The sequence below is a fragment of the Thalassophryne amazonica genome, chromosome 4 (genome assembly GCF_902500255.1).
Source record: "Thalassophryne amazonica chromosome 4, fThaAma1.1, whole genome shotgun sequence".
In the NCBI taxonomy this organism is placed as follows: Eukaryota; Metazoa; Chordata; class Actinopteri; order Batrachoidiformes; family Batrachoididae; genus Thalassophryne; species Thalassophryne amazonica.
In genome coordinates, this window is record NC_047106.1 from 59000809 (window position 1) to 59016666 (window position 15858).

Here is a 15858-nt window from a genome sequence, read left to right on the forward strand (position 1 = left end):
AAATAAAAAAACAAAACAAAAAAAAAACACCTACTGTGTATTGTTTGTCAATTGCAGTTGCTATACTTTCCACAAAGTCCATCAAAGCCTGTGATGTAGTTCGAGACCTCCTGAATCCATATTGTTCTTCACAAATGTTAAATAAATAATCATTTAATCTTTTAGCAAATATTTTTTCCAAAATTCTGGAAAATTGTGGCAGGAGTGATATAGGTCTATAATTAGAAAATGTGTGTTTGTCACCAGTTTTAAACAGAGGAATTACTTTGGCTATTTTCATTTGAGAAGGAAATTTACCAGTACTTAGTGACATATTGCAAATATATTGACGGTTTTACTATACAATCAATTTTTTTTTAATAAAGCCATATCCAAATTATTACAATCAGCCAATTTCTTACTTTTTGAACCAGAAACCAGATTTCCCTTTCGTGAGTACCACCAATGAACAATGAAACAGATTTGTTAAATGTTGAATTATTTACCCAGAAGTTATTAGTTGATGAGTCAATTTTACTGGCAAGATTTTTACCCACATTAACGAAGTATTCATTAAAGTGTTCAGCAATAGACTTGTTGTTATCAATCGTGATGTAGTTGTTACTCTGAAAAAATGAAGGATAGTCTCTAGTTACTCTATTCTTTTTTACTATTTCATTTATGTTCCATGTGTTTTGATGTTATTACTGTTTTTGACAAGTAACTCTCTATATCTTTTTTTACTGAATCTCATGATATTGATTAACTTGTTCTTATATGTTTTATACTTACTTTCAGCTTCCTTAGTTTGTAGTTTTATGAATTCTTTATATAGTACATTTTTCTTTTTACAAGCCCTCTGAAGCCCCTTAGTTATCCATGATTTATTGCTATATAGATTTTTGTATATTTTGCCAACAAATGGACAGTGTTTATTATACAAACTGGAAAAATTGGAAATGAAAGGATCATATGACCTGTCAACATCAACAAAAACATCCGACCAATTCTGACTTGATAAATCCTTGCTAAAATTTTCAATTGTTTCAGGTGTTAGTTTTCTACTCATGAATTTGGTATTGCTTCGATACTTACAACAACCCTCCAGTGCAAAGACTGAGAAAACTGGCAAGTGATCACTGATATCACTGACCAGTAGTCCCCCACTAAGATTACCGGATATAGCGTTGGTTAAAATACCGGTTCTGTTCATTATTTTTATGGACAGAATTTCTAGGCGCAGCCAGGGTGTAGAGGGGGTCTGGTTTGGGAACCACAGAATCTCGTCTCTGCTGTTTGCGGACGATGTGGTTCTGTTGGCTTCGTCAAATCAGGACCTTCAGCGTGCACTGGGGCGGTTTGCAGCCAAGTGTGAAGCGTCCAGGATGAAAATCAGCACCTCCAAATCCGAGGCCATGGTTCTCGACTGGAAAAAGGTGCTTTGCCCTCTTCAGGTCGGTGGAGTGTCCCTTGCCTCAAGGGAGAAGTTTAAGTATCTCGGGGTCTTGTTCACAAGTGAGGGATGGATGGAGCGTGAGATCGATAGACGGATCGGTGCAGCATCTGTAGTGAAGCGGTCGCTGTATCGGACCGTCGTGGTGAAGAGAGAGCTGAGTAGGGGGGCAAAGCTCTCGATTTACCGATCGATCTACGTTTCGATCCTCACCTATGGTCATGAGATTTGGCTCATGACCAAAAGAACGAGATTGCGAGTACAAGCGGCTGAGATGAGTTTCCTCCGCAGGGTGGCTGGGCGCTCCCTTAGAGATAGGGTGAGGAGCTCGGTCACTCGGGAGGAGCTCGGAGTCGAGCCGCTGCTCCTCCACGTCAAAAGGAGTCAGTTGAAGTGGCTCGGGCATCTTTTCCGGACGCCTTGCTGGAGAGGTGTTCTGGGCACGTCCCATTGGGAGAAGGCCCCGGGGAAGACGCTGGAGGGACTACATCTCTCGGCTGGCTTGGGAACGCCTTGGGGTTCCCCTGGAGTTGCTGGGGGAGGTGTGTGTGGATCGGGAGGTCTTGGCGGCTTTGCTTGAGCTGCTGCCCCCGCGACCCGACTCCGGATAAAGCGGAAGAAAATGGATGGATGGATGGAGTTGAGTCCATAGTTATTCTGCTAGGATGAATGATGGTTGGAAACAGTCCAAGGTGTTTATAAATGAGGTGATTTGTAGATGATTGTGAGGGTTTAAAAATCTATACTGAAATCTCCACAGACAAATAAATGCTTATTTCTGTTGATTTTGTTGCACATTCCTAAGATAACGTCTTCAAAGGTGTCAATATTTGTCCGAGGAGCTCTGTAAATACAACTAACAACTATGTTTTTGGAGTTTATAGATGTAATTTCTATGGTAACACATTCCATGATGTTGTCCACTGGAAATGACATGTTAATGAGTTTACAGTTGTAATCTGACCTTACATATAATGCAACGCCTCCGCCCCATCTCGTCTGCCTATTAACCAGGAACAATTCATAACCATCAAGATATACCAGATCTTTATTATCCTCATTTAACCATGTTTCTGAAATTGCAATAACTGAAAAACTTTTTTTTTTTTGGATGTTTTCAAACAATCATTAATAGTGGACAGATTACGTGAAAGACTTCTGCTGTTGAAATGTATAATTGAAAAATCTTCATCATTGATTTTATAATTTTTGAATTGTTGTTCTGTAAAATATTTGCACTGTCTTACAATATTCTCACTGAAAAAGGTATCAGGATCATTTTCAGATTCAAAGGGGCAGTTAGCAGAGTTATTATAATTAAATGTATCTAGACAGAGCTCCTGGGCAGAAATAAACAGATCATTATCCTTAGTCATTATGTCTCTCTTGTCTCCTGATCTAGATGATGTGGATGAGTGGGTTGCTCCAGCCTGGTTCATGATTTGTTGTGTTTGAGTCCTCATAGCTACTGTTCATATTTGTCCAACTCCTCGATGTTCCTTATTGCCATAACTTTTGCTTGTTCAGGCGTTCCGTTCAGTTTAATGAATATTTTACAGTTTGAAGTCCATGTGTGCTGGATATTTCCCTGTTTCTTTAAGAAGCGTGCTTTCCTGGCGATGTCGGCGTTCCGTTTGGTGAGATGTTCATTGATGAATACGTTTGTCCCTTTCAGTTTTCTTCCTTGTTTTAACAGTGCTGTTTTGTGTTTTCTGTTGATGAATCTCATGATGACAGTTCGTTTATCACCGTCATTTCTCCGGGGAAGAGGGTGGCACGCTTAAATGTTATTTAAATCCATATCTATACCTTTAGATAGGAGGAAATCAGCAACCTGTTTTTCCACAGAGCTGACCTCCTGTTCACTGGGCTCCCCTCCGCTCTCATCTGTTACCACCCATGCGTAGGACCGTGGTTTGATGTGAAGACCGGTGATGATGACGTCGTTAATTCTGGTGTACTGCTCCAATTCAGCCACTCTATTTTCCAGCTGCACCAGATGCCGGTCTTTCTCGGCGTTCTGGAGCCTTAATGCCTTCACCTCCTCCACCAGATCCATGATTGATTTCTGTTGCTGCTTCACAACAGAAATCTCCTCTGATAGAAAGTCCAGAGATTTTTTAATATCGTCACCTTCCTCCGCCGTCAGAACCTTCGCGGGGCTAAGTTGCCGGTTGAGGTGGTATTCCCACTGTCTGGGTTGGCAAACACCAGCGTGGCAGATGGCAACTACAAACACCACCTCTGAGGAACAAAAACTCAGGTACAAACTTTTTGCAGCTCACTGTCTGACACGCAGCTCCTGACATATTGACATGTTCTATAAACAAACTGCATGCATGCACACATCATTGTATGTCTGTCAACTTATCAAAACAAACGTGACACCAAAGAAGTTATATGTGAGACCCACCTTCCTTGTAGTCATTACGAAGCCGGTGGAGTAGCGATTTCTCATCCCTGCTTAGCAAATATTCTGCAATATCCACAGTTTCAGACTCTGGACTTCGTCTAAGCATCTGTCAGTTGCCTTCAAGGGGTCAGAAATTTGTTTGGTTCCAACTATCAACAAGGACTGGTCATTTTCGACAGCAGCACTCTCTTCCTCCTTTGTTAGCACCAACGGTGTTTCTGTACCGATGCAGCACACGCAAGCACAGCCAGCTCTTCTTTCCGTTTCTGTCCACTGCCATACGTACGAGGTCTGTTAGAAAAGTATCCGACCTTTTTATTTTTTCCAAAAACCATATGGATCTGAATCACGTGTGATTGCATCAGCCAAGCTTGAACCTTCGTGCGCATGTGTGAGTTTTTTCACGCCTGTCGGTTGCGTCATTCGCCTGTGAGCAGGCTTTGTGTGAGCACTGGTCCACCCCTCTCGTTTTTTTTATTGCGAATAAATGTCTGAACAATTTGGAGCTTTGCTGCATCAATTTTTTTCCAGAAACTGTGAGAGACCTCCAGGTGGACACCGTTCGGAAAATTAATATGCTTTCAGGGACGATTTTATGGGGATTACACAGATTAAGGAGTGATCCAGACGGTTTAAAGACCGCCCACAACTGCTGAGAGCGCGGCGCGCTCCCAGCCCCCATCGACAGGCAGACACCCCACTGGAACAACCAGATCATTTCCAACGTGAAGGCTTTGTTGATCCGGGACCTCGTCTAACTTTCACAAAAAGGCTGAAGATGTGGACATCAGCACTTTTTCGGTACATTCCACCGTTACAGAAGTTTTTTTTCATGGAAAGAAAAGTGGAGGGACACGCCACGGAGCCGTTCATTATGCGGGACAAAACCACCTTGGTGTTGGTCTCACAGGACGGCTTAAAGGTGGATTTCAGACTGCTGTCGGTTGCTTTTCAGTCGTGTGATTATCCGATTGTGATTGTGCATGAGCTGGACCTGCCCCAACATGTCCTGGAAGGCTTCATCACGGCGCTGCTTTGCACCATGCAGCTCCTGTAACAGGCAATCTGCGGAGCTTACAAAAACGCTTTAAATCGTCAACATTCCAGTGGTTGAAATGATCCAAATCACGGCACTCCTCACTGCTTTCCGCCGTCATAGCTTGTGGATTGGTAGTCGAAAAATTTAGCCTACCCATAATGCACCACGCGGCCCGAGATGTGCACTTCGCTTATTCAGACTTCGAAGAGTTGCTGATGTGGCTCCTGACTAAAAAGGTGTCGTAAGAGATGCAAAAGTACTAGTCACACCTGGCCATTGTGTGAATGTTCAAAAGCAAAAGTCATCCACCCAACCCTCAGAATCTTGTGAGCAAGAGGGGAAGGCAGGAATAGTGATGCATAGAGATGTCAGGCGGCTAATTGTCCTTCTGCCTGTGGAGGAGCAGGATCCTTGTCCTCTGACATCAAGTTCGCCTATAATTCTGCAACCTTTCTGAGTGCAAGTAAAAAAGGTTGAGTGGGAGGTGCTGCAGCGAATGGAGTTAAACCTGCCCCCCCCCCCCCCCCCCGCCTCTTTTTATGTTATGTGATGCTGAGTGCCAGGTGTAAGAGCAAAGTAATCAGCTCACAGTAAACAGCAAGGGGTGCGGGTGCTGCAGTGTATGAGCAAGGAGGAGGAAAAGTCGCCAAGGAGACAGGCTTCTAACAAAAGAAAAAAGCAAAATAAGACTGGTGTAAATGCACGCGTCAAACTCACCAAACAAACTGAAGAGGACTGCCGGTAAGCAGCGCTTTTCTCCATCTCTCTCCTCAGACTTATTCCTGTCATTGTTTGGCAGTGCGTTTGAGGTGTGCTCTGTAAATATGGGCTTCACGTACACTTTCAGTGTGAACATTGGGAAGTTTGGGTTTAATGATTAATTGGGGTAGTTCTAGAAACTTAATTTAAAATTAAATTTGTATGACTGCCAATTTTAAGAAAATATGAAATTATGGAATAATGTATTTTAAATGCTAAACGAAAATGAATTATGAATATTAACAATGAATTAACAAATTACAAATTTGGCTAAATTATCCTAATTCTAATTATGAGCTAAGCGTAAATCTAGTCCACATATTTATTATATTTTTAAATTGTGGAAACCTACACTGGTGTTTGTGTGTTAAAGGTTTTTTCACCTCTACTTGAAATAAACGAGGAAAAGAAATTAAAGAGTCTCATTATTGGGATATTGGGAGTGATTCCCAGCAAAAATCTTTGGTGGAGTGAGGGAACTGTGCTAAATGCTGAACACCGGGCAACAATGTCCCAAGGGTGAATAAAATGTCTGTGGGTCACAGATCTTTCTCTTATCATGCCCCTGTTCTATGTTCTCCCTGCGTCAATAAAACAGTCAGATTCTGTAGACACTTTCAAGTCCAGACTTAAGACACACTTATTTTCCCTTATGTATGGCAAGCATACTGGCTTACGATGCTTTTTACTCATTTGACTCAGTTTATTAGGAAACGGAGCGGGCCGTGGCCTCAACTTTATCCTAGTTCTGGGTCTTTTAGTGAAGCTTAGGGCTAGTGGCCGGCGATAATCTTCGTATTTCTTTTATTTTTCTTGTTGCTTAATGCTGACAAATTATACTGTATTTGTTGCCTTTCTGAAGCCTAATTCTGCTTTTTTTTTTCCTTTCTGTTTGAGGTGCGGCTCCATCCAGAGATGGGTGTGGTGTCGGTTTCTGAAACACTTCTGTCTTGTGCACCAGCAGCATTTCCTATATATTCATTTTGTGAATTGTTTTGTAAATTGTGTTGGTAGCATGGCCCAAGCAGAGGGTCACCCCTTTGAATCTGGTCTGCTTGAGGTTTCTTCCTCAGAGAGTTTTTCCTTTCCACTGTCACCTGTGTGCTTGCTCTGAGGGTTGGTATGGTTAAACCTTACTTGTGTGAAGCGCCTTGAGGCAACTTTGTTGTGATTTCGTGCTATATAAATGAAAATCAACTGAAATTGAAAAATCACAGAAGCAGTTTCGGTTGCCAGTGGAGAAGAAAAGGCAAGGCAGATGGAAGACGTTGTGTCGGCAAGTGTTAGCCTACACAACTAACCAGCGTAGCTCCATTCTCTCGCCTGCAAAACCGCGTTGACATGTTTGTGCTCCGGATCACAAACAAACCGCAACACATGTCCACTTTCCCACTGCATCGTCACTTTTTCTTTGCATTTTCACATTGTTTGCATGTAATTTGACCAAAAAAAAAAAAACATTGAAAATGCTGTGGACCAAAAAAAAAAAAAACATTGAAAATGCTGTGGGTGGTTCACCGAAAGTAGAGAAATTATGTCATATGCATCATATTTTACCCCTTTTGTGCCCGCCTTCAAATGAGATTGCGGTGCCCTATTGGGTTCAACATGAAATGAAAAAAAAGATGAACATTGGCCTAAAGGACTTGTGTCCCCTGTTGCTCAGCGGTTGAGATGTCCTTCTTCAGAAGAAGGTTCACATATGCACCTCATGGATAGCTGTGATGGATGTGTGCTTGAATGACTAAGTACATGGGCATGATAGGTGGCTTGTTTTGATAGTCATCAGAACTGCACAATATACCTTGTGTGTGCTATTGGGTGCTGATCTATGTGAAAAGTGGTCTTTGTAAGGCATAGGAGTCTTGGCAGATGATCGCAGATGGAGGGGGTGGGGAGTGCAACAAGATGACAATAATAGATCAAGGTCACTCATCAAACTCAAATATCCTCAAGAGGTGCATGTGTGATACAAATCTTGTGACCCTGGAGTCAAACTGTGGAAAATTACTGAGAGTAGTCTGTTGGCTGAGACAGACACACACGAACAGATGGACAAACAAACAGCATTCCTATGTCCCTTGCAGTGGTGTCAATCTGACTCCAGAAAGGGCAAAGAGGATACACGTTTCTTCGTAACCACCAACTCCACCAGGTGATTTCACTGATTAACAGCAGATGGGAGTTCATCAGCAAAATCAGTTAGTTATTTATTTTCTTTGTTATATTTATGCGAGATTTGCATTGAGGGGAGGGCTGTGTCCCAATTTCGTCATGCTGTTGTACACTGTACGACTATGCAAATGACAATAAAGACTCTTGAACTCTTAAAGTCTTGATCGCTGCGTATTTGTTCGCAGCGGGGGGGCTTTGTAGGAGCGTGATTGGCTTTATTGTCGTAGAGCTGCTGAGGGCTGACAACATAATATTTTTCTGTCGTCTGTTGTGATCTCTCAGAGTGAACTGCACCTCGGTTTGTGCAAAGCAGGTGGAAGTATACAGAAGCATGACTTTGAGCATCAAGTGCGAAAAAGGTTTCAGCAGCAGCGGATATTCATGTGTTAACAGCTTTGATTGGTGATCACCTCATTCCACAAGGTTCTGTGCTAGGACCAATTTTACTCACTTTATACATGCTTCCCTTAGGCAGTATTATTAGACGGTATTGCTTAAATTTTCATTGTTACGCAGATGATACCCAGCTTTATCTATCCATGAAGCCAGAGGATACACACCAATTAGCTAAACTGCAGGATTGTCTTACAAACATAAAGACATGGATGACCTCTAATTTCCTGCTTTTAAACTCAGATAAAACTGAAGTTATTGTACTTGGCCCCACAAATCTTAGAAGCATGGTGTCTAACCAGATCGTTACTCTGGATGGCATTTCCCTGATCTCTAGTAATACTGTGAGAAATCTTGGAGTCATTTTTGATCAGGATATGTCATTCAAAGCGCATATTAAACAAATATGTAGGACTGCCTTTTTGCATTTACGCAATATCTCTAAAATCAGAAAGGTCTTGTCTCAGAGTGATGCTGAAAAAACTAATTCATGCATTTATTTCCTCTAGGCTGGACTATTGTAATTCATTATTATCAGGTTGTCCTAAAAGTTCCCTAAAAAGCCTTCAGTTGGTTCAGAATGCTGCAGCTAGAGTACTGACGGGGACTAGCAGGAGAGAGCATATCTCACCCGTGTTGGCCTCTCTTCATTGGCTTCCTGTTAATTCTAGAATAGAATTTAAAATTCTTCTTCTTACTTATAAGGTTTTGAATAATCAGGTCCCATCTTATCTTAGGGACCTCGTAGTACCATATTACCCCATTAGAGCGCTTCGCTCTCAGACTGCGGGCTTACTTGTAGTTCCTAGGGTTTGTAAGAGTAGAATGGGAGGCAGAGCCTTCAGCTTTCAGGCTCCTCTCCTGTGGAACCAGCTCCCAATTCAGATCAGGGAGACAGATACCCTCTCTACTTTTAAGATTAGGCTTAAAACTTTCCTTTTCGCTAAGGCTTATAGTTAGGGCTGGATCGGGTGACCCTGGACCATCCCTTGGTTATGCTGCTTTAGACGTAGATTGTGGGGGGGTTCCCATGATGCACTGTTTCTTTCTCTTTTTGCTCCGTATGCATCACTCTGCATTTAATCATTAGTGATCGATCTCTGCCCCCCTTCACGGCATGTCTTTTTCCTGGTTTTTTCCCTCAGCCCCAACCAGTCTCAGCAGAAGACTGCCCCTCCCTGAGCCTGGTTCTGCTGGAGGTTTCTTCCTGTTAAAAGGGAGTTTTTCCTTCCCACTGTTGCCAAGTGCTTGCTCATAGGGGGTCGTTTTGACCGTTGGGGTTTTTCATAATTATTGTATGGCCTTGCCTTACAATATGGAGCGCCTTGGGGCAACTGTTTGTTGTGATTTGGCGCTATAGAAGAAAAAAGTTGATTGAGTTGATTGATTGATCAGAAACACCAGGGTTTTGAAAAAAAAGGCAGAGAGAGAGAAAACTATCTAGCTATCTCCACCCCCCCACCCCCACGCTCTCAATGCTGAAATAAGAGAAGTTTTAGGAAGTTTTAAGTTTGCTTGTGACTTTAAATGGTAATATTTTCTACTTTTCTTTTGGAGGGGGGGGGGGGGGCACAGAAGGACTCTGAATTTTGTGATCTGATGTTCCCAACACTGACAAGGAAGCAGTGCTTCCTTGCTTTACCGTTTTGAGAATGGAGTGCATTTCCACAACGCAAAAAAACCAAAACAAAACAAAGGCAGGGGTGCAGCAAGTGCCACACACGACAGAACGCATACATTAAAAGCAAGCATACACAGCTGCAAGCAAATCTACAATTGCAATGACGCGCAGAAAACGCCGAGTATGGTCGCATTTTGAGTGTACAGACAGCGATTAGAGTTTTGGTATTTGAGAAATTTAAGAAATATTTGGCATGTTTGGAATGTGTATTATTTTGGTGGAGTATTTAGTGTGGTGGTGGCTTTTTTGTTTGTCTGTTTCTGTTTTGTAAAAATGAGGCATCTTATGAATGTTTCAATTTTTTTTTTTTTTTTTTTTAATAAATTGGAGCAAGACGGTGTGTACACCACGTTGTCAGTCTAAACCAGACAGTGAGGATTCTGATGATGGAGATTATCCGTCTTTTGTTCTGAATGAGCAACCAGAGCAGGTGGATCCACCAACGTGTGCACAGATCTCCACAGTGGGTAGGATCATGCGCTTCTCTTTGCAGCTTCTCCAGGACTCAGGCATTACAGAGCTCTGTCCAAGACCTGAGTCCTGGAATGCCAAGCTGGATGCAGACACACACTGCTCCAGCAGTGGCTCCAGGCACGTTTCGTTTAAAATGTCGAGATCAACGTTAGCTTCGGTTTCGTTTTGCTCCTCTTTCATTCCTTTTGCGTTCTTGATTGGCAGGCTATTCGGTGATGGGAAAAGTCAAAAGCTCATTCGTCCACCTTTTCTCGACGATTTCTGACTTTTTTACTTTTTTCCCTTCATTCAGGAATCATTGTATGCTGTGTGACCAGGCCATTCGCAGTTAACACTACTGCCTGACAGCAAAAACTTCCTAGAATCCCTTATGTGGCCCTTTCTGTGTGAAATTAGCATATTCTCCCTGTGTTTGCGTGGGTTCTCTCCGGATGCTCCAGGTCCCTCCCACTTCCAAAAACATGCAGGTTAGGTGGATTGGATATTTTAACTTCAAAGTAGGTGTGAGTGAATGTGTGAGTCTATCTATATTTGTGATGGACTGGTGGCCTGTCAAGGGTGTACCCTGCCTCTTGCCCACAGACCACTGGGATAGTTTCCAGCTACCTGTAACCCTTAATTCAAATACGAAGGTATAGAAAATGAATGAATGTACTCTGGTTCAGATCACCAAAGAAACTCATTCATCAGCTATTCAGGTACTATTAGGAACTGACCAGTTCATTCATCACTGATGAGCTTTGACCATGAATTAATGTTAAATTCTAAGCAGAAAAATGCCAAACTGACATTATTTCAGAAATAAGACATCAGAACTACAAGCAAAAGAAAAAAAAACATGCCTTTAACACAGGGAACTATACAGAGGCTATGATGTGATACTTCTAGACATCATGCAAAGTATTTATTCAAAACCATTTTTTGAATTGAGTGGTGGCTGCTGGTGGGTACTGGTCCCTGCAGGCTCCTGTTTGCTCTCTGTCCTGAGTGACCTGTTTGTGTTTTTGGGTACTGTGCAGGAAGAACCTGCCTGCCAGTATCTTTCTTCAAAACTGAAAATTGAGTCTTGATTTCCTCCTGCAGATTATTTCTGGAAATTGAATCTTGATCCTTAATTTAAGGAATGCCCTATTTCCATGACTGTGCTGGCATCAGTACAATCATCTGCCTCACTAATGCAGTCGATTTTATCAGGAATATAATTTCCACCCGCTTTTCAGCAATCTGTTATTGTGAACACTTGGCTGTATTTGGTTGCTTAGCTGCAATATTTCTGCTACTACATGTTCTCAGAATCCTCTGTTGTGCTTTTTTTGTTTTGTCAGAATGGCCATAACAGACGTTCACCCCACTGAGTCTTATCTGCCTGAGGTTACTTCCTATAATCAAATAAATAAACTGAAGGGGTTTTACTGCTGTCAATGTTTATGGCGTAGGCAAGATCTATGGTCCAGACCTTGCTTCTGTATCATGCAGTGAGATGACTTATATTCTAAGTTGGTGCAGTGTACGGTGCATTCAGAAAGTATTCACAGCACTTCACTTTTTCCACATTTTGTTCGGTTACAGACTTATTCCAAAATGGAGTAAAATCATTTTTTCCCTGAAATGGTTTGGACATATGCAGAGGAGCGACCTAGGGTATATAAGGAGAAGAATGCTGAGAATGGATCCAGCAGGCAAGAGGAGAAGAGGGAGGCCAAAGAAGAGGTTTATGTATGTGCTCAGGGAGGACATGCAGGTGGTGTGACAGAGGAAGATGCAGATGGAAACAGTTGATCTGTTGTGGTGACAGATAATAGGAGCAGCCGAAAAAAGAAGAAAAAGTTCTTATTGTCCTTATGAAAACCTTCTATAACAATTTTGAATTTTGATTCTGCACATGCCTGAAATTTCAGGCAAAAACCGTTTGGTGTAGCAACATCCATCCATGCATTTTCTATGTACCCGCTAAGTCCAAATAAAGGTCAAGGTCACAATCCAATACTCAGATCTCGGCGATCACAGATAATGATCGCTAACACAGAGCCTGAGAAGTTATTGCACTACCACACAATGCCATCTTGACAGCCTAACTTAACATCCACATGGAACCTAACTGCAAAAATGTGCAGAAGGCAAAAAGAAATTGTTGCATTTCTTTCCTCTCTGGGGCCATGAAGATTGATGTTTTTCAACCCTATCTCACAGCATTTCCTGATGGCATCACGAAAAGTCCATTAATCTATTGGTTCGTGATACCGTTAAGAAATGGCACTTTTAATGACCGGAGCATGAATTAATTTCGTGACAGGAGCTCAGAATGCATGGCAATGTGGGGGGGGTCTATGGGGGTTATGATTAGGGGAAGGGGTAGGGTTAGAAAGAGTCAAATAAAATAAAAAAACACCCACGTCACAAAAATGTGTCTCATTTCATGATGGGAGCATGAAAAAAAAAGTGTGAAGCTGAGCTGAAATATTTCAATTAATTCAAAAAATAAAATGATTTTTCTAAAAAAAATAAATAAATAATAATTTACCTGGTTGTTTGTTGGCAGTAAGTAGACCACAGAAGTTCACCATTTTGCCTCTTAAATGCAACAAGGAAACAACTGCAGAAAAGTAGAGAGAATAACTATTTAGGAGTGTTAGATGCAACCAAATAAAACAACAGAATGTTAACTTAAATTTAAACTGGTCAGGGCTTTGCAGAAAGGATGCATTAATGGGATGAATTTCAGTAAAACTACTACAAATTGTAATTTGGAAAATCTTTGGATTTCTTTTACTCACAAATCAAATGAAAATAATACAACCCCCCATAAATCCTCCAGATATGTTGTACATACACAGACATGAATGTTTTTGTAAAGGCGGCCAATAGGTTATTACATATAAGTTATTATTGGTTAGATGTAATTTACAGCTGTTCTGATGTTCTTTGTGCAGATTTACCTTTTACAAAATATAGTGAGGTGCTTAACAGAGCCAAGCAACTGCAAACCTTATCAATAACAAAATTGGCAAATATATTTTAGATTAGAAATGCTGACAAATGGCCTTGTTGATGAAAGCACGACCATGAGTTGGAAAAAAAGTAAAGCATCAGATTGTGAAACATGAGCACCTTCTTTTCTTGAAAGTCTACATCCAGGCAATCCAGCTGAATGTGATCAGAACAAAAAATGTGCAGGACAAATGTAGCTCCCAGGACCTGAACTGGGCAGGAATCAACAGGTTTGAGTACTGTACAGCGGCTGAGTTAACAGGTTGTCTTCCGTCACTCAAAAAAAAAAAAAAAAAAAAAAATACAACCCTGCACACTTTAAAGTTACTAAAAAGGTTTAGTTCCAGTAGATGTCACACCGGCACCACCATCTCAGACCAAAACATTAGATTCCCTTCGGTAATTCCACTCCTCTTTCCTCGAACGAATAGAAGGAACGCCACTTCCAATACAAGTGGCAGCCATTTTGCATTTCAAAATTCTCAGTCTGGTAAAAGCAAGACCTATGTTGATTCCAGTCTGACCACATTCTTAGTTTCCCATGTTAATGAAACAAACTTTACAGCAGAAATAAACACGTGTGACAGCATGGCACCAAAAAACAAAACAAACAAACAAAAAAACTGTTTTCATGACAACTGTGCTGGGGTAATTTTTGTTGTTTTTAGTAGCTCAACAATTTAAGCCCTTTTAAGCAATAAAGTTATGAATAATTTGGGGCAGAGTCACTGCAGCTCTGGACTGTACCAGCTCTATGATCGACAGCATAGTGGAGGCTGTAGATCATTTCAGTTCCAGCTGACTAACTGCTGAATGCATCCTTAGTATTCTGATAAACCACAGAGTGTGCACATATCTTTTTGTTGCCTACTATACAGTAAGCTGGGATGCGTCTTCGGGTGCAGGCCAATTTGCTGTAATAAGTAGTCGTGGACGTTGGATGCGAGGGTCTGAATGTTCTGTGTACCTTGTGGCCAATGGATTTTCACTTCGAAATAAGAAAACCACAAACGGAAAACTAGCTGATTTCTGACTGAGTGGATCTGAAACCCATTACATTTGAAAATTTTACTGACAAATTATTGAACACCACACGGTTCAGTTTGATAAAAATGTAGCTTGTTGTTGACGTTTGTGAGGCTAGAAATTAGTGTTGTTTGTTTTTCTCCAATGTTTCTCTTGTGATTAATTGAGTTGATTGATAGACCGAGTTTATTTAGTAAAATAATGTAAAGTACTGTATAAGACATTACGGCATATAGTGCACATGAAAATAAAGAGATGGCATGGATTTTAAAAAAGTGGAAAATAGGGCTGAAACGATTACTCGAATAACTCAAATAATTCGATTACAAAAAATGATCGAGGCAAATTCTGTGCCTCGAAGCTTCATTTAAATGTTGTAGTACATATGCCAGGCCTGTGTGTGGTGCTGTAATGTCCCCAGAAAAACAAGAGGAGAAGACTAGAGCATCCGTTCAGGCCGTGTAACAGCTAATAATTTAGCCCTTAAAGCTACCACTTTCCAATGCGACATGGAGTAAAATAAAGCCTTTTAAGAGAAAGAGGGTCCACACTGATTATGTGAAATAGACTTACTGAGCATTTAAAGTGAAGCAGTGTGTTTGTCTATTATTAAAAAACACACGTCTGCTCGACGTGGTGAGTGACTATTGACCTGACGGCCGGGTACCGACTCGCACTAAGTGTTTCACTTTTTCTGGGCAACACACAATGCTTCGCAAACACAGTAACTTAAAAAAAAAAAACAAAAAAAAAAAAAAAAAACAGCAACTGCGAGACTTGCATGTTCAACCTCCTGCTGAAATGCATCTGCTGAATCGCAGAGAAACAGGGATAAAAAAAAAAAAAAAAATTTAAAATCACGTTGGGATCCAGTCCACCAACCTTAAAAAATAAAACTCAAAATGGTTACCTTTTAAAGTTGGGGAAAAAAACAGAACAGAAAACCACATCCCAAAGCAAAATTTCAATCTGCTCTGTGTAAGTCTGATCCCGTCAGATCTTATAAGCTAAGCAGTGCCGGACATGGTTAGTACTTGGATGGGAGACCTCTTTGGAACACCAGCGGCTGTGTGTGTTTCTCCAGGTAACACTGGAGTTGCGTCAGGAAGGGCATCCGGCATAAAACCCAACCATCAAGACTTTGGCACAGGGACATTGCGCCACTGCTTAGGGAGAGCCCTGGACTCTTGATGTTGTTTAAAAACGCAAAAGTACTTTTTATCCAATTACTCGATTAATCGCCAGAATAAATCGATAGAATACTCTATTACAAAAATAATTGATAGTTGCAGCCCTTGGGGAAAAAACACTTATTTCCATTGTGGTCTGGCATTTTGAACATCTTTCAAACTCTACTGCAGTACTTTGCAGTCCTTACGCATACGTCTCAGCTGCCAGCACATTCGGTTAAATTTATTTTGCAGTAAAAGTACATGTACATAAAATACACAAAACACTTACAGTAAAGTTGGAAAGAC

The 15858-nt window shown here is 41.2% G+C and overlaps 1 protein-coding gene across 1 annotated transcript in view; it reads right to left on the minus strand.

The window, feature by feature from the left end:
* Positions 1-15858, minus strand: part of LOC117508265 (von Willebrand factor A domain-containing protein 5A-like) — a 62644-nt gene that overhangs the window by 37591 nt on the left and 9195 nt on the right. The window contains exon 2 of the mRNA XM_034167947.1: positions 12888-12959. Within this exon, the coding sequence (XP_034023838.1) occupies positions 12888-12930 (43 nt within the window). The 5' untranslated portion in view covers positions 12931-12959. The remainder of the gene's footprint in view (positions 1-12887; positions 12960-15858) is intronic.